General features: G+C 62.9%; 2 protein-coding genes across 2 annotated transcripts; one reads left to right on the forward strand and one right to left on the reverse strand.

The window, feature by feature from the left end:
- Nucleotides 1–1,924: 1,924 nt before the first annotated feature.
- GPR153 (G protein-coupled receptor 153) lies at nt 1,925–13,029 on the forward strand. Its single transcript, XM_029228340.1, has 6 exons — nt 1,925–2,075; nt 5,947–6,413; nt 6,752–7,181; nt 8,918–9,110; nt 9,717–9,901; nt 10,359–13,029. The coding sequence occupies exons 2-6, from the start codon at nt 6,058–6,060 to the stop codon at nt 11,028–11,030; spliced, it is 1,836 nt and encodes a 611-aa protein (XP_029084173.1). The 5' UTR covers nt 1,925–2,075; nt 5,947–6,057; the 3' UTR covers nt 11,031–13,029.
- Nucleotides 13,030–14,861: 1,832 nt separating this feature from the next.
- On the reverse strand, nt 14,862–15,873 carry HES3 (hes family bHLH transcription factor 3). The gene is made up of 3 exons (XM_029228343.1): nt 15,793–15,873; nt 15,611–15,692; nt 14,862–15,235 (listed from the first exon to the last, which is right to left on the reverse strand). Exons 1-3 carry the CDS (start codon nt 15,871–15,873, stop codon nt 14,862–14,864), a joined length of 537 nt encoding a protein of 178 aa, XP_029084176.1.
- Between the last annotated feature and the right edge of the window lie 7,429 nt (nt 15,874–23,302).

The following is a 23,302-nucleotide window of genomic DNA, read 5'->3' on the forward strand; positions in this document are numbered from 1 at the left end:
TCCCCACGGTGGCCATCGGAAGCTAATCTCCCACCTGCCCCCAGAGCAAGCTAAGCCAGGGGCAGGGGCACTAGTACAGGCGGCCGTGGTGAGCTGGGCTCGCTCGTGGAGGTGCACTTGGGGCCACAGGCGTGGGGCAGGCTGCCTTCTGCCAGCTGGGCAGCGGCCTGGCCCATGCTCTGGATGGCTGGATTGCCTGTTTGCCTTAGAAATGCCACACTTGACTACCAGCTACCCTGTGTCAGCCTCCTACTGCTGATGCCCTGTTTACAACCAGGGTCACATGGGCAGGGAGCTGGCCTGTCCACGGAGAGCTCATCAGGGGCCCTGACCACCCAGAAGCCACACACAGGGAGCGCATGGCCCAGGACTCGCCATTCACCAGCTCTGCTTCATTGTGGAACCTTTGCTATACAAACACTTTGACTTTTGTCTGAGACTGATCCTGGGGACTTCCCTGGCAGTCTAGTGGTTAAGACTCCACGCTTCCAAAGCAGTGGGTGCGGGTTTGATCCCTGGTCGTGGAACTAAGATCCCACGTGCCGTGCAGCGCGGTCAAAAAAAAAAAAAAAAAAAAAAAACCTGATCCCAAGACTCACTCTGGGCCCCCTAAAAGCTGCTTCTAACTCCCCAGCTGTTTCTGGGGTGTGGAGGAGATGGTGTAGGTGGGCACAGAAGCCAGGCTATGGAGTGGTACAGGCAGCACTGGCTGCATTTTGTTGAGTCCAGTCCCGAGCAGATGCCCGCCTTCCTCCAGACACAGGGCTGGGCACTCGTGGGTGCTCCCGGTTGTGGGGCAGGACAGTGCCCTGCGGGGCAGCCCAGAGCGACTCCAGAGGCCTTTCGTCCGGGGTGTGTGTGGTCCCTGGCTTTCTAGAAGAGGCAGGCAGGATCCTCTGACTGGATGGGAGGCCAGGATGCCAGAGGCCACTCTCTCTTGTGACTTGGGTCTCCAGAGAACCCCATCAAGGGGATTAATGGGTTTCCCCACCTAGCCTAGAGGTGACAGCCTGTGCCCTGCTAGGAGTGCTAAGTGGAGGGCAAGCTCCTGAGGGAGGGAAGAGAGAGGGCCATGGGTGTCAGGTCGCAGGTCCTGGCCTCTCCCAGCTGCCTGGTCGTGGTCTCAGCTTCACAGAGAACACTTCGGAGCCCATGGGGGGAGGGACAACCACCCGGCAGGCGGCCCAGTGGTCCATTCACTTGGTTCCCGCGGTGGAACCCCCGCCCCCCCAAAGGCCCGAGGGTAAGTCTGAATCCTTAGCTGACCCAACCTCACCTCTTCCTGCCCTGGCTCCCCCCCATAAACGACTCCCCAATTTCTAGAGGCCACCAGTCCTCAGGGCCCCCAAGTCCTCCTTACGCCCCGCCCCTATAGTTCACCTTAGATGTGACTTCCTTCAGTAAGGCCTCACTGAGCCCCCCCACCGCCGGCCCTAAGTCCCCAGTGTCCATTCCTGCCCCAGGCCCCCCTGGCCTAGGTCTTCCCCAGGAGGCTCGCAGCCAGCGTCGGGAGTATGGACAGACCCGAGTCGGCAGCGAGAGGCCCAAGCTTGATCCAGGCGTCGCGGGAGGCGCCGCCCTCCCTAGGGGTCTTCGGCCGGGAGGCGCGGATGCGGAGGGCGCGCCCCCGCGGGTACGAGACAAACGCGCGGCAGACACACAAACACACGCGGCGGGCCGCGTCTCCGAGGGGAGGGCTGGGCGGTCCGAGAGGCGGTGTGGAGACGCCCTCGGAGGCCTGCGCCCTGCTCCGCCCCCCGCCCCCGGCCGCCCGGGCGCAGCCAGCCGAGCGGCGGGATCGGAGCGCGGCTGCGGCGGCGGCGCGAAGGGAGGAGAGAGGGAGGGAGGGAGGGAGAGAGGGACGGAGGGAGGGAGGGGCGGCGGGGCCGAGCCGAGACGAGCGGGACGCGCAGGCCACGGGCGGCCGCCGCCAGGATGCCCCGGCCCGCTGGCCGCTCCGCCGCCGGCCACCCACGCGGTCCCCGGCGGCCCGCGCTCGGCCCGGGGGCGCGGGAGCCGCAGCCGGAGCCGGAGGCGGGAGCAGCGAGCTGGAGCCCCGGGCGCCCGAATGCAGGGTGAGCGCCGCCGCCCTAGCCCGGAGGCGGCAGGGCAGGGGACCCCCGGCGGGAGGACTTTGGGCGGGGAGGGGCTGTCCGTGGTCGGTCGGTCACGGGGTCTGTCCGATGGCCGCGGGCTCCGCTTAAGGCTGCGCACCCCTCCCCCCAACTTGGGGACCTTCGGGGTAACTTCCCCGGGGTCCGCCCCTTCTTCTGAGCCTGGCAGCGCCGCCCCGGGGGGCTTGCTTTCAGGGGGCGGGGATGGCCGCTCTGGGGGTCCTGGGCCCACCCCTGCCCAGCGTAACTCGGGAGGCGTCCGGGACCGCAGTCCCGTCAGCGTTTGGCTCGCGGCCGACGCTCGGACGCGCCCTCGGGGCTGGGCAGAGCTGGGGGCCCCGCTGGGGCAGGACCGCGCGCCTGGCCGGGCGGGGGATCGGAGGACGGAGGAGCGGGGACCGCGAGGGTGGAGGGCGGGCGTGGCGGAGATGTGGAGGCTACTCGCCGAGAGCTCCGCCCTGGGCGGCGGCCGAGCGGGGCCCTGCGGGACTGATGGGTAGCAGCGCCGGCGGAGAGCAGCCTGGGGGCGGCAGCCTGAGCCCGGGAATCCTTTCAAGTTCTGGGTTCTCTTTGTTGCGCAATAGAGCCCGGGGGCCGTGGGGCCTCATTGGCCCGGGGCCGCGACGTCACGCCGGAGCCCCGCCCGCTGACCCTGCGGAGAGAGTCCGGTGGGTCCCAGGTCCGCCACACCTGCAGCCTGCACTGCGGTGTCCTGGGGGGGGCGCGGGGGGTGGCAGGGAGCGTCTCCGGGATCCAGGCGCAGCGGGAAGCCCAGTCCTGAAATGCTGCGGAGCCTGAGTGGGCTGCGGGAGAAACTTCCCAACAGGGGGCGGTAACACCCCTGGAGTGTTGGGGCCTGGACCCTAGTGTCCCCTGCTCCCTGTGATTGAGAATGAACAGAAGGTGTCACCAGCCTGGAAGAAGGGGGTCTGCTTGTTTCCGCAGAGCCAGCCCCCTCTCACTCTGCATTTGGAGACCTTGCTCTCCACCCCACCCCGGTGACACTCCTCTCCCATCGCAGGACCACCACGCTCAGGAGTCCATAAAGCCAGCCTCCATACTTCCTCCCTGTGCTGCACTGGGCTCTGAGCCTCAGTGTTCCCATCTACACTGTGGGGACAGTAGGACCCATCCTGCAGGGGCAGGAGGCCCAGGAAGACCACCTCAGCTCAAGGAACAAAAAAATGCCAAGTTTCTGAGCATTTCATTGTTTCAGACATCAGGATTTTGATGTCAGGAGAGTGGAGTTTGGATCCTGGCTCGGGAACCTAAGAGCTTGGTTACCTCCCCTTAACCATCTGTAAAATGGGAACAATGGCAGTCCTTCAGACAAGATCACTGGGGGTGCGAACTGAGGGGGGTGTGCCTGTTCGAAGGAGGATTGCCTCCTCCCTCTACTTGTAGGGCACATTCTCCTGCCCACACAGACCTAGGGCCTCTCCCTGCAGTGAGACACTGCTCGGCTAGACTCAGGGAAGAACCGGCACCAGGAAGGGTTGTACCAGTGGCAGCCTGTGGCACCTTCCCTACCACTCTGGACCAGCAATCAACAGGTGGGCAGTGTGGGCTGGGCCAGGCGCAGGGTCACAAGAGTCAGACAGCCTGCCTGCTTGGGCTTCTGAGGGAAGGCCTCCCAACCTGACGGCCAAGGCGGCGCGATGCGAGTAGAAATGGATGGCAGCCCACCACTTGCATGCCGAGTCCGGTTTTCCATTTGACAATGTAAGCCTCTGCCCGCTCTGGACCCCTGGTAGGCTGCCAGACACCCCACCTGGCTGTGTGTAGCCCTGTGGCCTCATTACCCTCCAAGCTGGGCTGTCCCAGGTTCTGGCTGGGGTGACTGTGCGTCTGCCTGCAGGTCTGAGGCTCGTGCACACCTCTGAGCTCAGTGTTTTGAAGAGACAGCATAGCTCAGTGAGCAGGGAGGTCTTTGGTACAGACATCTACGTGGCAAGCATTTATTGAGCACTTACTGTGTGCCTGGCTCCATTCTAAGCGCTTTCCCTGGCATAGCTTACCGGCTACCCACACACTTCTCGAGGCAGATAGAGACTATCATGTCTACGTACAGATGAGAAAACTGAGGCCCAGCTGAGTCACGTGACTGGCTGGGGAGCTAAAGCTGGAGTCTAACAGCTCTTCACCCCATACCGAGTGGCCTCTGTATGCTGAAGCCAAGGAGGCTTGCTGGACAGCAGAACGGCTGGTGGAGGGTTCAGCGGGGCCACCTCACCCCCCACGCTGGGTCTGGGGTGGGGAAGGGGAGGCAGCTTTGTGAGCAGAAGCCTAATGTTTGGGAAGGAAGTTCCCTGGCCCCAGGAGTCCCCCAGCCCCCGCTAAAAGGCCCTTAGTGGGCACTGGTGTGGTCCAGATTAGACTCCTCCTGTGGGTCAGGGGCCTGGACAGGCCCACTGCAGGGGCACAGAGATGAATGACACCCATCAGGACTCAAGAGATCCTTCGGTGTCCGTGGGGCTCAGGCCACACCCTGCACGAGACAAGCAGGGGAGCCTGGCAGCAGGCTGGGAGGTGTCACTTCCCCTGTCCTGAGCGCCAGGGGCCTGCAATGGCCTGTCCACCCCAAGCTGGAGACAGTCCCTGAAGGATCACGTGGCTGTGTCTGGTTCAGTGGTGCCCATAAGTGTTGGGGGCAACAAATTTGCAGCCAATGAGATTACACAGGCTAGAGGGTGAGAAGGCCCAAGTGTAGGCAGCGTACATAGTAGACCTGCACTGAGCACTGCACTTGTCCCCCACGCCACCTGCTCCAGGCTGTGGCCAGAGGGGCCTGCTGTGGGGGGCCTCACGTCAGAGGGACCGGCCAGTGCTCTGCGCAGGGACGCGCCGAGCTGGGAAGCGGGGGGACTCACCGCCAGGCCCACTGGCAGGATGGGGCGGCTCCCCAACACGTGCCTCCTGGCCCGCGTCCTAGGTCCCTGGTTCCTACCTATCCACAGGCCGTCCTTGGGGGCAGGTTCTGGTCCCTGGACCAGCTACAGTCCCATGCTGCCTGCGGCATCCAGGGCAGCCACCGTGTGTGAGACCGGGCCCGCCCCAGGCGCTAGAGATGGGCGTCTGTCCACCCCAGCCTCCCCCTGGAGGAAGCCTCATCGTCCCTGTTTCAGAGTAGGACGTGGGTGCAGGGACTTTGCTGGGGCCACATGACTAGTACACTAGAGCTTAGTGTACCCCCCAGCCCGGGGTAGTGCCAGGGCCTGCCAGGCGTGCACGGCCATGGAAGGCCTGCTGGGGGCTGACCTGGGTAAAGCAGGCCGCCCTTTCCCAAGGTGGGCACGAGAGTGGTCCCCAGAGCATCCCTTCCTTACAGGGGAGGTTCAGGGCACTCATCCTCCAGGCATGTCCTCATTGGCCAAAGGAAGTGGAAACCAATGAAAGTGAGGGCCCCCAGCATGCACTGGGGGAGCCTCGCGTGGGCTGTGTGAGGATTTGGGGAGTTTGATGGTGAGAGGGCTGGTTCTGGGACAGGACCAGGTACACACGCGGCACAGCGCCCACCTGGGCCCGGCCTGGCGGCTTCCCTGAGGATGCAGGCGGCCTGGAAGGAAGCCTAGGTGCCGCACCTTGACCAGGAGTAGGTGGAGGTGAGGGGATATGCACTTATTGAGCACCCCTGTATACATCCCCTGGGAGCCAGGAGGTTCCATAGAGGGCAGAGGAGGGCGAAGCGGCCCAGCCCAAGCCAGGACCAGACAGGCAATGGAGCATGAGGGGACCCCTCTATCTCGCACTCCCAAGAGCCCCAGGAGCGTCATTGCCGGAGCCCAAGGGAGGGTCCCTGAGAGCTCTTTGGCTCCCCCCAAACCCACTGCAGATGTTCACGGTCCCTGGTGTCCCCAGGCCGCCACGTGTGAGGGCTGCTGCTCGGAGCTGAGCCCTGGCTTGAGGAGGATGTCCCAGCCGCCGGCCAGCTCCCCTCTGCACCATGAGTGATGAGCGGCGGCTGCCTGGCAGCGCGGTGGGCTGGCTGGCCTGTGGAGGCCTCTCCCTGCTGGCCAACGCGTGGGGCATCCTCAGTGTGGGGGCCAAGCAGAAGAAGTGGAAGCCCCTGGAGCTCCTGCTGTGCACGCTCGCGGCCACCCACATGCTCAACGTGGCCGTGCCCATCGCCACCTACGCTGTGGTGCAGCTGCGGCGCCAGCGCCCCGACTACGAATGGAACGAGGGCCTCTGCAAGGTCTTCGTCTCCACCTTCTACACCCTTACCCTGGCCACCTGCTTCTCCGTCACCTCCCTCTCCTACCACCGCATGTGGATGGTCCGCTGGCCCGTCAACTACCGGTGAGTTCCTGGGCGTGTGCCCGTGTGCACCTGAACATCTGGTGTCCTTGGAGAGGGGGACGTGGGTGCCTGAGCGCGCAGGTACCCTCGGTGTGGGGACAGGGTCCCTGTGCGGTGTGCCGCACCCATGCTGTGCTGGGGTTGCAGGGACGAGCGCGTGTAGGTGTACGTGGGTGCGTACAGTGTCCAGTGCAGAAGGGCTCGGTGAGAAGGACACGTGACGATGTGCTGACTGCGGGGCTGGGGCAGTTGAGGACCCTCTGCCGGTCCCCAGGGGCCTCTGGAGAGACCCTGTGAGTGACGCCAGGTCCCTCTGTCCTGCCCCCGCCCCATGCCAGGCTAAGCAACGCCAAGAAGCAGGCGGTGCACACGGTCATGGGCATCTGGATGGTGTCCTTCATCCTGTCGGCGCTGCCTGCCGTCGGCTGGCACGACACGAGCGAGCGCTTCTACACCCACGGCTGCCACTTCATCGTGGCTGAGATTGGCCTGGGCTTCGGCGTCTGCTTCCTGCTGCTGGTGGGCGGCAGCGTGGCCATGGGCATGGTCTGCACGGCCATCGCCCTCTTCCAGACGCTGGCGGTGCGGGTGGGGCGCCGGGCCGACTTCCACGCCTTCACCGTGCCCACCATCGTGGTGGAGGACGCACAGGGCAAGCGCCGCTCCTCCATCGACGGCTCCGAGCCCGCCAGGACCTCGCTGCAGATCACCGGCCTGGTGGCCACCATCGTCGTCATATACGACTGCCTCATGGGCTTCCCTGTGCTGGTGGGTGAGCCTGTCAGGTGGTAGGAGCCTGGCGGGGGGACGTGGGCTCTGGGACAGCCGTGCTCCAGGCGTGCTCCAGGCGTGCTCCAGGCGTTAGGTGGGTGAATCCTCACACCCGATCTTTTCAGGAGGCATCATCATCCCCATTTTACGGAGGTGGAGACTGAACTTCAGAGAGGTCACATGACCCGCCTAAAGTCAGGGCACCCATGGTGGGGTCTGAACCCATGGCAGGTGGCTGCAGAGACCAGGGTCTTTTGTCACACGGCAGGGGACTTTCCTGACCTGAGTGAGACCCATTTGATGCAGAGGGTATGGAAGGTGGGGTGACATGCCACAGGCTTTCTGGTGGGTCCAGGTCCCAGGATGGACAGAGGAGGGATTTAGTGTGGCAGAATTGGCTTTGATCCCGAATCGGGAGGCAGGGCAGGCCTTGAATGTGTGCTGGGGAGTTGGACTTGATCCCAGGAGCTGAGGAAGGTCAAGGTGAGGGCTGGTCTGAAGACCCTGCCAGCAAGGGTCCAAGGTCCACCGAGGCTGCCTGGGGTCCTGTCTGTGAGGCTATGCCCCAGGCCTAGCCCAAGAATGACGTCTGGACTCAAAGACAAGCCCTCCCACTGATAGGGCTCCAGCCCTGCCCCTGAAGGCTATGGAGCTGGACAGGGAAGGGTCTAGGGGCAAGGACCAGATAGAGGCTTCATCCTAGCAGCTGGGCAGGGAGTCATCGCAGGACCCAAGCTCCAGAAGGTGACAGGTGGTGTGGCAGCCTCATAGTCAGGGGTGACCTTCTGCCCCACCCTCAGTGGGCCAGAGTAGAGTCCTCCTGTGTGCAGTGGGGCCTGGTGTCCCCAGTCCCTTGATGATAGAGGGAAGATGTGTGTGTGAAATTGCAGAGCCAGATGGGAACAGCAGTGGGGGAAGGGCCCCCCAGCTTCTCTTCAGGGCCGTTTGTGGAACCCACTCCATGCTGCGGGCCTGGTATGGTGTCTGGAATCTTTACCTCACCCTGTGGGGTGTTCCTGGCCCATTTCACAGATGAGGAAACTGAGCCCCAGAGAGGTTTAGCATCTTTCTGAGGGTCACACAGCTCGCATGGAAGAAACAACATGATGTCTGCATCATGCCCACTTCTGCTCTGAAAGAGGAATAGTTATGTCACTCAGTGGGGGAATGAACTCTCCTGGGAGCAGAGGAATGAGGCATCCCTAGGCGGTGACCCAAAGGCCACCTGGTTGGATCCTCTGACCCCCAGAAACTACTCTGATTCTAGATCTCTGGGGTCTGAGGTCTAGACCCTCAGAGTAGGGGGAGGGCCAAGGAGGCCACTAGCCATGGAGCAGCAGGGATGGTAGAAAGGTCCCTGAACTGGGAGACTTGAGACCTGGCTCTCAAAAAGGGGCTGGTAATCCACGCCTTCTCCTCCTTGGGCGGTCACGGGTGAAATGAGGGAGGCCGTGCCCAGTGCAACCTGGTGCACTGTGAAGGGCTCTGCACACATGGGGCTGTGACTGTTCATCTTGGCACCAGCGGCTGTCGGTGGGCAGGGGCTTCTCCCCTCACACTCTCCTGCCCAAAACCCCAGGGCTTTGTCCTCCCCCTCCCCCTCTATCTCCCCCTCCCCCGCCTCCGGCAGGTAGGCAGTCAGACCTGCCCCACAGGTGGGAGAACTGAGGCCGGGAAGGGAAGCTGGGTGATGGGGGTCCTGCCGGGTGCCAGGCCCAGCCCTGTGCCCACAGGTGGTGAGCTTCAGCAGCCTGTGGGCTGACGCCTCGGCGCCCTGGATGGCACTGTGTGTGCTCTGGTGCTCAGTGACCCAGGCCCTGCTGCTGCCCGTAGTCCTCTGGGCCTGCGACCGCTACCGCGCTGACCTCAAGGCTGTCTGGGAGAAGTGCATGGCCCTCATGGCCAACGACGAGGACTCGGGTGATGGTGAGGACGGTCTGAGCATGCCCCCCAGGGAGAGTGGCGCCTGGGTGAGGTCACTGGGGGTCCGCGGGATAACAGCTGTCAGAGCCCCCTTGTTCTACCCCAAAGGTTCTTAAACCCCTCAAGGACTCAAGCCTGGTGTCACACGGGGCATTCCCCTGTATGGCTTGGCCGCCCCCAGGGTTCCAGTTAATCAGACGTTCTGGTTAACAGAGGGGCTGTGGACTGCAGCCTGAACGTGTTTCTTGGAGCTTCCAACCTTAGGGGTCCTGGCGAACTGCCCCGGGGCTCCTGTAGACCGGTCCTGTCTCCCTGCCAGCAGTAATAATGTGACCCTGGGCTGAGCCCTTGCCACCTGGCAGGCAGTGTCAGCTCCTTGTGTCTATTTAGTTCTCACCCCCATAGAGGAGGAAACTGGCTCAGGGTCTGTGACTTCCCCAGGCCCTCAACTAAAAGGTGGCAGAGTCAGGATCTGAATAGAGGACCCCGCCCTGCTCCTTTTCTGTTAACCAGCCCACCAGCCCTGCGTGTGTCTCTGGGGGGTCCCTGGGACCCATTCCTGGATGCCCCCAAGTTTCCACGGCCCTAAGCTTCTGCCCCGCCCTGCAGAAACCAGCCTGGAAGGTGGCATCCCCCCAGACCTAGTGTTGGACCGCTCCCTGGACTACAGCTATGGGGGTGACTTTGTGGCCCTGGACAGGACGGCCAAGTATGAGCTCTCTGCCCTGGAGGGGGACCTGCCCCAGTTCTACCCTCTGCGGCCCTTGCAGGAGGACAAGATGCAGTACCTGCAGGTAGGGACAGCCAGTGCTGGAGATGCAAATATGCCTCTCCAAGGCCTTTCCTCTCTGAGCCCATCTCACGCCTGCCACAGCTCCTGGGGCTGGCTTTCATCCTCCCAAGACGGGCTGGCCCCAGGTCACAGAGCCTGTGCAGGTGGACCCATGGGCGGCACCCCAGCCCCTGTGCCCAAGTTCGCTGGTGCTCTAGGAGGATGGTCCATTTGGTGCCGGTGTTGTCTCCTTGGGGCTCAGCACCCTACTCAAAGGGACTCGTCCCCAGCTGACCCAAGCTACAGACGACAACACTGAGGTTTGAAGAGATTGTCACTTGCCCCAAATCTCACAGCTCTAAACCAGGGTGCCCTGGACCAGGCCTGGTCCCTGACCTCGGGCGGCCCTGCCCGGTGAGGGGAGGCTAGGTCCCCCTTTTCCAGGAGGGCAGCCCGGGTTAACCCCTTGGTCCTGACAGGTCCCGCCCACGCGACGCTTCTCCCACGACGACGCGGACGTGTGGGCCGCCGTTCCGCTGCCCACGTTCCTACCGCGCTGGGGCTCTGGCGAGGACCTGGCCGCCCTGGTGCTGCCTGGCGGGCCCGACCGGCGCCGCGGCGGCCTGCTGGCGGAGGACGCGCCCCCCTTCCGCCCGCGCCGTCGCTCGGCCGAGAGCCTGCTGTCGCTGCGTCCCCCGGCCCTGGACAACGGCCCGCGCCTCGCCCCTGGCTCGCCCCCCGGCAGCCCGCACCGCCGCGCCGGGCCCGGCGCCCGCTGCGCCTCGGCCTCGCTGCTTCCCGACGCCTTCGCGCTGACCGCCTTCGAGCGGGAGCCACAGGCCCTGCGCCGCCAGCCCGCCTCACCGGGGCCCTTCCCCGTCCGCGCCCTGCCCCGCGACGGCGCCCAGCCCGGCGGGGACGCGGCGCCCCCTGGCGGCGGCGGCGGCGCGCAACGGAGCCCCGGGCCGCGCCCGGCCGCACACGCGCATTCCAGGACCCTGCGGACCGGCCTGAGCGCGTCGTGGGGCGAACCCGGGGGCCTGCGCGCGGCGGGCGGCGGCGGCGGCAGCATCAGCAGCTTCTTGAGCTCGCCCTCGGAGTCGTCGGGCTACGTCACGCTGCACTCGGACTCGATGGGTTCGGCGTCTTAGGGCCCGCCGGCGCCTCCCCAAGTCTCCAGGCGGGCCGGGCCACCCACGGGGCCAAAGCACCAAAGATGCCATCCTAACCCGGCCCAGGCTCGGGGCAGGCTACGCTGAGGCCGCCGGCGGCGCCTGGGCTTGCGCTAGCCCTGACGGGGCGGCGGCTCTGTGCCGCCCCGGAAGCGGCCATTGCCTGGAGGGGCAAAGCCCGCCCCGGACGACCACACTGGGCACGGGCCAGCCTCTGGGCAGGGCATCTCTGGGCAGAGTGAGGCTGGGGCTTGGGAAAAGGCGGGCTCCGCACGGGGCAGCTGGCTACCGCCGGACGGAACAAAGCCCAGCCCTGCAGGAGCCACCAGACTGCAGCCGCTTCCCACTCTGCACCGTAATTGTCACACCTCAGGGGGTGGGGTACAGAGAGGGTCTGTAAGCACAGGGGTCTTCAGAGCCCAAACCAAGTTCTCTGAGCAGGTCTCCCTGCTGACTTGTTCTGCCTTGGTTTCTGCATCTGTGAGGAGCAGGTGACCGTGTTAGCTCTCAGGACTGTCTGGACAAGTCTCCTGGTCTGTGTGCCCCGGCCGCCACCGAGGGGACAGGGAGTGAGTAGTGGAGGACCCTCCATGGGTCCTTTGTGGGGCTCAGTTTTCAGGGGCCTGGCGTGGCCCCCAAGCCTGAGGCCTCCCACACTTAGTGCCCCTGGCCCCCTTGAGAACTCTCCCCAGCCAAGCTAAAGCACAACACTTTCGCACCATCACCATTGGCACACACCCACCTTGGCCGCTGTTAGCATCCCACCCTCATCACTGTGCCTCCATTGCCTATGCACAACATGTCAGCCACCTCTCTGACTCCCACCACGAAGGTCGTGGGTACGTGGTGGAGAAAACTGAAGCAAAGGGGGAGCGGGCTTCCTTCTCCTGGTGCCAATCCCCAACCTATGCAGGTCTGGCCAGGAAGGGATCTTGCCTTAGAGGCCTCGCAGCTTCTGGGTTCAAGGCCTGGTCTCTGGTAAGAGTCTTCCTCCACCCTGGGGCAGGGGTCTTCTTTTGCTCTCCATGCTGGGCAGACCTCTTGCAGGCCTGGGCTTGGCCATGGGCCCTTGAGAGGGCCTATTGGGTCTTGCATGGAGGAAGACCCTCGACTCAGGCTAAGGAGAAGCCCAGGAATAGCTGTGGACTTTGAGCTGGAGGGGCTGGGATGAATGCAAAGACTGTCTCATTCCATCCCCTGCCTCCATGCAGTGGCCCCTCCATGTGAAGATCTGGAGGGGGTTCCAGGGCCTGCAAGGAGCTGGTCTACCCCCTCTCCCCTCCTACTCTGTAACCTGGAATTGCAGCACTGCCTCTGCCCCTCAGGTGGCCAAGCCTGTCTCCTCACCCTCCAGACAGGGTCCCAGCTCCAGAGAGGCCTCTGGGAGCCGGGAGAACAGGGGGGACTACGCAGCTCTGTCTCACCTTCAGAGGCCCCTTCAGTCTCTGGCTGTGGGGTAACTTGGGGGGAGGAGCTGGCCACAGGTGAGTAAGGCAGGAGGCTCCGGTCCAGCCTCAGCCATGGGAGGCCTGCCTCGCCAACGCTGCTGTACCTTCAAGGACCCACATGGGATGTGGGGGCGGAGGTAGCCGGTTAGCCACTGTTCCCCACCCCCCGCCGGCCGATTTGTCACCTTGGGTTTTTATATCCAATCTGTGTATTTCATATCCAACGGCAATACTTGCAAGGAGGCGTGGCCCCCTGAAGTCCCTCCAGTCCTGGTTTTTACAAAATTATTAAAGAAGAGGGAGGACCCCAGGCAGAGGCCCCCGGAGCGTGGGGCTCCCTCTCTCACCTTGTCTTGCCTCCAGGCCTGTTTGCTGCCCTGATGAGCAGCTTGGCCCTGGGTTCACTGTGGAGGGAGCTCTGTCTTCATACCACCACCCAGCCCAGAGCCAGGGATCCGTTTGTAGTTTTTTTTGACAACTGAGCATTTATCTTCTGTACAGAATCTAATAAAAACTTCCTATGATTTGCACCAGGCAATCCGAGGCCGATTTCATGGAAACACTTAGAACCTAACAGCACCGCTGGCCAGCTGCCCCTAAACGTCTCTCCCTCTGGGTCCTGAATTCCTCCGCTAGTGCACCCTTCATTTGGGTTGGACTTGCCCCTTTCTCTAGGCAAATCCAGCGGCCCCACCCAGCGAGTGAGTCAGACCTGGGGCAGCAGCAGGATGGAGCGGCCTGGTGGGTTCCAAAGCCCTAATAAAGGGCGGAGATGACCTATGAGTGCAGATGGCAGCCCCTGCCCAGGTTTGGCTTCAGGGACCACTAGTACCAGTGAGGCTGATTCCGGAGGGCGAGAAAGGCAGAGCAGTTGGAGCCGTGCCTAGGGGAGGAGGACCCATTGTGCCGGTTGACCCGCCCACCAGCCTGGGTTGGAATTCCGAGGACGTGCCCTGGGTCCGCGATGTAAGAGCGCCACCTGGTGGCCGGCAGGAGCCTGGTGGCCTGCAGAAGGATTAGTGTCGGGAAGTTGAGACCCGAGAGGCCGCCCCGGGACCACCACTGCAGGAGCCCCGCCCCAGCACCGGAGAGCCCGCTGGGTGGTGCGGTAGGGGAGCCGGGTCGCCCTCTCCCCGCGGTCTGACCAGGACGGGTTTAGCACACGGCAAGGCAGGGGCAGCCCAAAATGAGAAACGTTTTATACAAAGTTGATGTTGGTAGTTCAAAAAGATTCACCTAAGTAGGCATCACGGGAGCAATTAGAACCTTCGTGGCCTCTTTATACCCATTTCAGAAGTTCGCACTGTCCTTATTTTGAATTTCAAGCTGGTGGGAGGAGGTGCTAGGATCTCTTCCTGGGCTCAGGGCAGGGTCCCTGTCCTCCACCCCCAGGCTTCCCCTCGAGGGCCGGGAGCCCCGGGTTCGAGTCCGGGCACAGCAATGACCTCATTTTCGGACGAGTAAACCGTCGCACAGCACTCCCAGGGTTGTCAAGGGTGGTGGGCTCCCTGGAGGCCCCAGAGGTCCAGAGTCGGGGGCTCTGCGGGGCCGGGGTCTTTTCCAAGTGGGAAGAAGTGAACTCTCCCTTGAGAGGAGCCGGGGTGTGCCCTAGCAGCCCCCAAGTTGGTGCGACGGTGCGCGGGGTCCCTACCAGAGGCCGCGCGGAGCCAAGCGTCGGGTGGCCGGGGCGGTAGGTGGAGCATCTTATCGGGCGGGGCCACAGCGCTGAGCGGGCGCCGGGCAGGGTCGCTAAGGAGGGGGCTTCCGAGAGGGCAGACTTAGGAGCGTGCGCCAGCGGGTGGGCCGCGCCGCGTGCGGAGGGGGTGGGGATCCCTGGAAGTCGAGTGGGTCCAGGATGGGGATGGGATGGGGGCCCCTTGCCGGGGGGGCGGGGCCTGGCGCGCTTTGTGCCGGTGGGAACCGGGTGTCCCTGGCCGGCTGAATGGGCAGGGGCGGGGCAGCGATTCTCCTCGCTGCGAGGGGTCCGCTCTGTGCTGCTGCGGACGGCGACCTTCCCACCGCGGCGCGGCCGCGGGGCGGGGACGAGCTGCCCGCCAGGGGCCCTGGGAAAGGGGCGCAGCCCGGGACACCCACTCCCAGCCCCAATGGAAGGTGGGAGGAGGAGAAAGCGGGTCCGGCCTAAGTGGGTAGGGCTGGGGTGGGGGGTGGGTTATGCCTAGACGCGCAGAACCCGGTCCAATCGTAGCTTCGTGTATTTCCCCGAGTTCGAAGAGACGCGGCACCCTCCCGGCCACCCCGTCCCGGAACCAGAACCGATGACCGGAGTCCCGGCCGTCCAAAACAGTCTCTGCGTCCCCAGGCCAGACGAGGGCCTCTGTGAGTCCGAGGCCGTACCTGATCCTCACCAGGGCCGCCACAAGCGCAGCCCCGGCCCCGGGCTCTCGGCGAAGCGGCGAGACGCCGACTGCGGCGCGGGGATGCTGGTGGACTGACCGGGGAGACCTCCAGATAAGAGGAGCCGGGGTGGCGGGGACCGCGAGCCGGCGGCGGCCGGAGCAGGGGCCCAAACTGGGGGGGCGCCGGGGCCGCGCCGCGCGGGTGCCTCGGGGCCGGGACTGGCGCTGTCCATGGTGCTGCCACCCGCGCGCTCGTGCGCCAGGGGGCAGCGCAGACCGTCGCCGCCCTCCTCTTCGCGCCGCAGAGGCTGGCTAACGCCCGGTAGACAGCCGCGGAAGCCCGACGGGTACTCGGCTCCGCTGGGGACCGGCCAGAGCCCTGGGGGAAGGGGAGCGGATGAGAGAAATGCGGAAAGGAGGGGAGAGGAGTAGGAAAGGAAAGATGGAGAGAGGAGAGAGCAAGGGAGGGGAGAAGTGTGGAGGGAGGGAAGAGAAGGGAGGGGAGTCAGCCCGAACCCGCTCCCCCCTTCCTGGGTCCAGACCTTCGCCCACCCAGATTACAACTCCACAGCCAGCCGGGCTTTTGCTGCCTGCCCACTCATAGCAATATGGGGCCCCCTTGTCACTCAGCTGCCCACTGCCCTGAGCAGTTCTTCTCCGTCCATCCCTCCTTTATCTGGCCTTGTAGAATCCGTGGCTCTGACCCCACAAGTTCCCCCGCCTCTTCGCCCGACTCCCCAAGCCATCCCGCTACCTTGCACCGAGTTCTGAAGGCTTTTCATGTACTTGACGCTCAGCTCCAGTATGTCTGCCTTCTCCAACTTGCGTTTCCGGATCTGGGGATCCGTGGAAAGGGCTCTTAGCACCGCAGCCTGGGCTGGGGCAGATGAGGCTGCGGACCGTATCATCTTACCTCCACCGCGTCCCCTTTCTCACCTGGTGCGAGTAGTGTTTCTCTAGCAACGATCTGAGCTGCTCCAGCGACACATTAATGCGCGCCCGTCGCTTCTTCTCCATCAGCGGCTTGGAGATCTGTGGGTGAGCAGCAGTTAGAGGGCAGGGCCTTGGCCCTCTCGCGCTCTGCCTCACCCCTCACGCCCGCAGCCCTCGGGACCCCAGACCTTGCGGAAGTTGCCGGCGGGGCCGCCAGAGCTGCCCTGGGTCTCGGACTCAGTGCCCATGTTGTCGTAGCGGAGGCCACTGGAGGCGGCACCGCCTTTATAGGGGCACCTCGTTTACATGTCAATGAGGCGCTCCTGGACTTGTGGAACCCCCAGGGGGAGGGGATGAGAGAGGGACAAACTGGGAAGTTCGCCACCTCCCTCTGCCTCTTCTCTTCCCTTAGTCCAGGCCTCACCTCCAGGACCCCTCCTCCCTCCTGAGGGACCACCTTTACCCTTTCTCAGTCTTTCCTTTTTTTTTTTTTTGTCTACGTTGGGTCTTCGTTGCTGCGCACGGGCTCTCTCTAGTTGCGGTGAGCGGGGGCTACTCTTCGTTGCGGTGCGCGGGCTTCTCATTGCGGTGGCTTCTCTTGTTGGGGAGCACGGGCTCTAGGCGCGTGGGCTTCAGTAGTTGCGGCACACAGGCTCAGTAGTTGTGGCTCACGGGCCTAGTTGCTCCACGGCATGTGGGATCTTCCTGGACCAGGGACCAAACCCGTATCCCCTGCACTGGCAGGCGGATTCTTAACCACTACGCCACCAGGGAGGTCCTCTCAGTCTTTCCTTTCTCCCTCTCACCCTCACTACTGCCTGAGTCTGGAATTCCTTCCCATGCCCATCCCCTCCCGTCCCAGTCTCCCTAAGTTCTGGGCCTCACCACCAAGCCCACTGGGGGAGGTCCATGGGCACAGATGGCTGCAAGACCCACTAATGACTATGACTGAGCACCGGTCCTCCTCGGGCCTGATGAAGACGCGGAGGCAGGGAGCAGCCACCAGCGAGGCCTTTCTGCCGGCTTCACGCTCGGGCCGCGCTGGCGATGCCACATTACTCGCCCTAATGTCGGGACAATGCAGCAATTTTCTGCCCGTGGCCACTCAAAGCCAGGTGCAGAGCAGGCCCGCAGGGGCCAAGCAGCAACATGTGTCCCATTAAAGCATGCAGCCCGCCCGCGGGGCCACAGCCAGCCTCCTCCTTGGGGCCTCGGGACTGGGAGCCGTCCTGCGTCGGGGTTCAGTCTGGGCTCAGGGGCCCTCCGGCCCTGTTAGGACCCAACCCACACTCTTCAAACTGGGGGGCAAGCTGCAGGCAGCCTCAGGCCAGGGCAGTCAGAAAGGCCTCCCCCACCCCCAGTCCTGAGTTTGCAGGCTGGAAAACTCAGGCTCTGAGGACCTTTCCCTCACAGGGAAGGCCTAGGAGTTTATTCCCCCCACCCCTGCCCGTTGGCCTTCTCTGGGTCCCAACAAATGGGAGGTGGTGGTGAAGACCACTGAGCATCTGGGGAGAGCACCGTTCTGCACGTTTGGAGGTCCGGGATGTCAACCCCTGTTCATTATTCAGGCTGTGGCTGAAGACCCAAGGAGCTCAGAGGAGGAGACACCTGCCCCCGGACCCACTAGGCCCTATAGCACGACTCTGGTGCAGTCCCTGCTTGGGCTTCAGGAGGCTGGGCTGCAGGAGCTGGGAGGGACGGGAAAACTGACGTCTGCGGGAGTCCCTGGGTTCAAACCTACACAGCTCCCTTTACTGAGTTCCCTTGGCCTCAGTGAACATGCGGCCCCTAGCGCTGCTTGTGAGGGCGCTGTGGAAGTCGCAAGGACCCAAAAGTTCGGCAGTGGAGCCCTGCTGCCGAAGACTGAACAAACTGGACTTTGCGGGGTCCCAGTGGGGGGGGAGGGGAAATTGCTGGGTCCTTGGTGGGCCCCAGCTCCATCCTCTTACCCATCCACCCCCGCTCGGGGCATTGATGGGCCCCTGCCCGGCAGTGGCGTTCCCAGGCGCCAAGCAGCGTGGAGAATCTCTCCCCGCCCTCCTTTCAGGCGGAAGCGTCGGCGACAGCGGCTCCAAAGTGTTCTTTCGCCCCGGCCGCAGGGCCCGCCGGTCAGATCCGGACCGGGCCCGGCCCAGGGCGGGTGGCGGGGCCGCGGCGTGACTGCGGGCGCTGGCACGCGCCGGGCGGCTTTGAAGCGCCGGGGCCGGCCAGCCCCGAGTGGCTTCCGCGGGTTCGCTCCGGCTTGGGGCGGTGGCGGCGCGGTACAAAGGCGCCGCGGGGCGGGCGGGCGGCGAGGCCGGGCACAAAGGGGGCAGCCGAGTGTTAAGGGCATTGTGCCGGCCCTACAAAGCCGCGCCCCCGCCCGACCCCTCGGGACCAAACTCCGGGCGCCCTGCCGCGCGCGGGCTTCCAGCTGCTGCACATCTGCAGGGAGGCTGGGCGCGCGCCTCGCTCGGGCGGTCCCCCTCATCCCCGCCCAGCTCTCGAGCCGCGCGGGCAGCCGGGCAATTTGTCCTCTAATTATGATCCCTCCCCATAAACCGCCGCCCGCGCCTTTCAACTCCGGCGTTATTAGCAAACCAATGGCCCTCGGCGCAGCTCTCGCTGCCCACAGCGGGGGCGCCGGGCCCGCCCCCTATCCAGAGTTCGGGCCGCAATAAAGGGCCCCGCGAGACGCCCCCGCCTGCACCCTGGCCCCCGCAGCTCCTAGGGCCACCACCCCTCTCGAGCCCGTGCCCCGAGATCCCGGCCGCTCTGGGTGGGGCCGCTCACGTGGGTGGCTTAGTGTTTCTTAAGCAGTGGAAAATTGACCGCAAAATGCGCTAATTCGCAATGTTCTGCTTTGGCTGCAGCAGGCGAGGCCGGCCCGGGCGGCCCGGGAGGAATTCGGGCTGTCAAGCTCCGCCCCTGCCGGCTTAATGGGCCTCCGCCTCCGCTGCCCCCGACCCCCACCCCGGCACTGCCCGCTGCGCCCCTCCCCCTCTGGCAGGTCCTCAGCTGGCGTCTCCCCACCTAGGCCGATCCCCTCCCCCACTTTCCGGGCTTGCCCGGGTCCTCGCTCGGCTCCCTCACCACAAACAGCCACCTTGGCGCGTTCGTCGCCTCCAGCTGGCCGAGGGTCGCGCGGGACTCAAGGCTGAAAGGGATCTCTGTGCAAATTCCATCTTACCTTTTACCCACCTTCAGAGACAGTTTCCTCGCCACCCTCGCCACCCTTTACCCCCAGTTCGGGTTAGTCTTCTGGGCAGCCGATACCCCCCAGTAAGTTAAAGGCAGATTTTTGCATTTGGCAAGGTCATTGGAAAAGACCGGAGTCTCCACCGAGATCCTGCTCGGAGACCTAGGCTAGGGACCCCCAGGTCTGTTTGCAAGTTTTGCGTCTGGGCATCCTACACACCCTAGGCAGGCTGGGCTCCGAGGGCGCGTGCAGAGGCTGGGGAGGCGTTTTCCGACGTAGGGGGAACGGCTGCGGGTTCACCTCGTCCTCTCTGAGAGCAAGCAGGACCAAGCGCTCTCGGGCTGCCGGCAAGGGCATGGACCAACTTAGAAACCCGGCTTATGCAAGCCGGGATGTAGGCCACCGACTCCCTTTCCATCTTTAGCCTCTGGGGTTCCCAGGGGGCTTGGAAAGGAGCACAGGTCCAGGCAGAGCGCTGGGGGGACACAGGCTGCCCTCTGCTCATTCAGGAAAAATTCTTTCTGTAACTCAGGAGAGCTCTGGGGGCTTCCAGGGCTACTCAAAGCCCGTGGCTTCCTCAGGCTGGGGAATTTAAGGCCCAAAGTGACCTGTGCCTTTTGTCCTCTCTTCCTCCATTTGGTTTTCTTGCCTTTGGTAAAAGAAAGAACATTACAGAACGATGCAGGCCCTGGATGGGAACCCCTGCCTTCCTGCAGCCCCCAGGCATTTAAAGCTACCCGAGCTGTTAGGTGCTGCCGAGGCCACTGCCTGTGCAGTGACTGGAGGGAGAAATGTGCGGCCCCCTCCAGGATGCACTTCTAAATGGAACGAAGTGATTGCTCCATGTAATTAACTATTGGGACACAGCAAAAGCTCAGAAATGACTCAGCCGATTGTCTCCAGATGGGGTTGGAGAGGCTGCAATTGTTTAACTCTCTTTGGCTGGGTTAGGACTCCGAATAGCCTGGCAGCCAAGGGCCCTCCAGGGGACAAAGGCTGGGACTCTGGTGAGTGCATCAACACTGAACCGGGCTGGCCCAGCTCAGAGAGAGTGAATTCTGGGAGACCCTCACTGTCCCAGCCTTTTGTGCTTCTCCCCAGCTGGCTCTAATCTTTAAATATTTACCCGGCCCATTTGTGCACATATGACTTATGCACGTTGGGCTGATCTGCTCATAAATTACGAGAGTCATTTACCAGACAGGGGTGGGGGGTGGGTGGGGGGGTGGGGGGTGCTTTCATGCCTGGAGTGGGGAGTGGCCAGAGGAGGGGAAGAAAAAACAGCTTTTGGAGGATCAGAGCGAGCTGCAGCCACACTGGACAGGCCCCTCCTGGCCTCCACGTGGGAAGTGGATGGGGCAGAGGCCTGTGAGTGACGAGGAGTCCCAGGAGGTCACCCACCATCAGGGAGGAGGGAGAGGCAGAGTTCCAGAGCTGTTTCCTACTTGGTGTCAGGCTTGGACAGGAGCCAGCCCTTCATCCTGGGAAGCTGGTGTGGGTGGAGGTGCTTGGTTAACACCCATCCTTGCTCCTTCTCCTGCTTGCTCTGCAGCATTCCCCCTTCCTACATTTCCTCTTTCTCCGTAAAGCAACCCTGTTTGAGAAAAGGGAGACTAATTTCACCTCAGCCTGCAGCTTAACTTGGAAAAGTCAACATGGTTCTGACGGCTTTTTAAAACAAGAGGGATCCCCACTTGGGCCCAGGATGGAAAGCCACCTCAGCTGGTGGGTGGATGGCTGGATTGGGGGGCGGGGAGGGGAGGCCCTAGAGAGGGAACTTCCTGCATGAGAAAGGGTTCCCTTTGTGCTTGCCTCACAGCTCCTAGAACAAAACACATTCAAATGCTTATTTAGAGGGGAAAAAATGGAAAGCATGGCATCTCCAGGCTGACTGGTTTCTCTTTATTTTCTTATATTACTGTAGGTGTGCTGTTCCTCTAGCCTAGGGGAGGACAAACTGGAGTGACACGGGAGAGCTGGGTGCAGAGTGGACATGTTTGATCAGATTGCTTTCCTCTCTGGTGGGAAAGCAGGTCTCTGTGTTTCTGTCTATAGCTCTGTGAATTACTGTTTTTCTGTGTGCCTGTGTATCTCTCTGTGTGACTTTGTTGCTCTGGGTCTATGCCAGTGTGTACATACATTCGTTTACTTGCCTTTCCCTTCCATCACTCCTCTGTGAACCCCTGGGCCCTGACAGATTCAGCAGCTCTAGTGACTTCTAAAAATTCCCCTTCCCGCTGGTCTGGCCCTACCTGGAAGGGGACTGCCTCCCCCTTCTTTCTCCTTTCTCCAAGTTGGGACTGATGGAGATGTATGGTCTAAGACGAACTGATGGGCAGAGAAGAGAGAGTTGCTCAAGCCTTCCAATCTGCATTACATGTTACTCTGTGCCCCCCAGAACAGGGACTGCCCCTGCCGTAAGTCAACGTGGAGAGCAGATACCAATGGCCAGAAAAGGAGCTTCCTGGGAGCAGCCCTCTGCCCCAGGACCAGACTCACTCCCGGGAGTGAAGGTGCAGTGAGCACCCTCTAGTGGCCCTGAGGTGTCCTGGAGATGCAGGAGAGGTCCTGAGTGGGGGGAGACAGTAGAAACAGGGGACAGTGGCAGGACCCTGGCTCTCAGCCCCCAGTAACAGTCCAGGCTTCCTTCCCACATGGTGCTGCAACTGGGTGACGTTGGATTTTAAAACATTAAATCTCCTTTCAGTTCCCATCTACCGAGTTTAGCAAATGTCTTCTGAGCACATTTTAAACATGATACTGGGTTTACAGAACATTGGTGTGAGACCCGTGAAATCAGGATCCCTATTTTATAGGAAGTTGAGGCTCACAGAGTTGCTTTGCCCGAGCTCACAACGCTGCTGAGGTAGGCTCTCCACCCTTCCCTGAACCCAGCTTTCCAGACACCAGGCCTCCTGCCTGGTCCTGCAAGGACACAGGAAGGTAGAGTGGCCAGGGACTCGGAGGCAGACTGGGCTGACTGCAGCTCACAGCCCACCTGCCCTTATGGCTCTCTGACCCACTACTCTGGGTTCCAGCCTCCCCCAGGGCCTGTCCCCTATCCCGCTTCAGGCTTGCTTCCTCCTGCCTCTGTGTCTGCAAAACTCGGTCCCCTCCCTCCTGTAGATGTCCTTGCTCTCATTTCCAGTCTCAGGCGGGCTGCCACTACCGACTCTTCCGGGCACACTCCTAACGCTCCCACCCACGGGCCTCTCCCTGGGGTCCCTCCCATTCCCTCTCTATCCCTACTTGGCTTCTGACCCACTCCCATCCCACCATAGTTTATTCTAGTCATTTGCTTACCTGCCTTTTTCCTCCATCAGGCCTTTGTGAGTGCCCGGAAGTGGAGGCATTTACCTTTTAAAAAATTAAGGAACAGGACTTCCCCAGTGCTCCAGTGGTTAAGACTAAGCCCTTCCACTGCAGGGGGCACGGGCTGGATCCCCTGTCCGGGAAGTTCCAAAATGCCGCGCCGGTAAAGTAAGGAAAAATTCCTAAGTAATACAGATTGATTGTGGACCATATGGAAAATACAAAAACATATAAAAAAAGACAGTAAAAGTCTCCCAGAGTCCCTACCACCTGAAGATTATCGTTGTGAAGTAATTTTGGCTTCTATTCCAAACATTTTCCCGGGCTCACACATATGCTTCTCTTTTTCCCAAGTGAAGTCAGGATCACACTGCAAAGTTTGGCATGCTGCATTATAAAAAACGTAATGTCTTGAGGATTTCCACCGTCGGCTAACATTCTCCCTCGACACGAACTGAAGTGGGCGGTCACCCCGCTGCGTGCATGCCCCAAGGGTAGTGTCCCCGCAGCCTGGGCGCCCAGCGGGCGCTCGGAGAACCTGCCGTAGGCGGGTGGTCTCTGCGCGCGGACCCCCCCGGGGCGCGGCGGGGTGGAGGCGGATCGCCGGCTCGCGCCCGCATGCCCAGGACTGTCGGTTTCGCCAGGGATCGCGCGGGGCCCGTGAGCGGCGGGGGCGGGGGCTGGGTGCTTTAGATTTCACGTGATTTCTCTGGATGCGGACATTCTGGAGTTTGGGGCCGACTCCTGGCAGACGCCGCCGGCAACTTCTCGGCCCAGGACCCAGACTCCCCGCGGCCCCGCCCGCCAACCGCAGCTGTGCCTGGGTCAGGGGGTCCCGGGGGGACGGCGGGGCGGGGCGGGGCGCTCCTGTCAAATTCGGGCCCCCGCCGCGCGGCGCGGCGGTATCGCGAGAGCTCGCGGGCGGTGCGCAGGTCTGGGCGGCTGCCCTTCCCGGCCGGCGTCGGCAGCGCAGTGCGCAGGCGCAGCGGGCGGGTTTCCCCAGGCTACAGTTGGGGCCGCCGC

Source organism: Monodon monoceros, unplaced genomic scaffold (genome assembly GCF_005190385.1).
Source record: "Monodon monoceros isolate NGI ecotype Baffin Bay Population unplaced genomic scaffold, NGI_Narwhal_1 Super_Scaffold_18, whole genome shotgun sequence".
NCBI classification, from domain to species: Eukaryota; Metazoa; Chordata; class Mammalia; order Artiodactyla; family Monodontidae; genus Monodon; species Monodon monoceros.

Excerpts from the sequence above, each read along its gene's own strand:
- GPR153 (XM_029228340.1), top strand. The coding sequence starts at position 6,058 with ATGAGTGATGAGCGGCGGCTGCCTGGCAGCGCGGTGGGCTGGCTGGCC. Across the intron at positions 6,414-6,751 it reads CGCTGGCCCGTCAACTACCG|GCTAAGCAACGCCAAGAAGC; the intron begins GTGAGTTCCTGG and ends GCCCCATGCCAG. Across the intron at positions 9,902-10,358 it reads ACAAGATGCAGTACCTGCAG|GTCCCGCCCACGCGACGCTT; the intron begins GTAGGGACAGCC and ends TGGTCCTGACAG.
- HES3 (XM_029228343.1), bottom strand. The coding sequence starts at position 15,873 with ATGGAGAAGAAGCGACGGGCGCGCATTAATGTGTCGCTGGAGCAGCTC. Across the intron at positions 15,693-15,792 it reads AGAAACACTACTCGCACCAG|ATCCGGAAACGCAAGTTGGA; the intron begins GTGAGAAAGGGG and ends ACGGATCCCCAG. Across the intron at positions 15,236-15,610 it reads CCTTCAGAACTCGGTGCAAG|GGCTCTGGCCGGTCCCCAGC; the intron begins GTAGCGGGATGG and ends CCCTTCCCCCAG.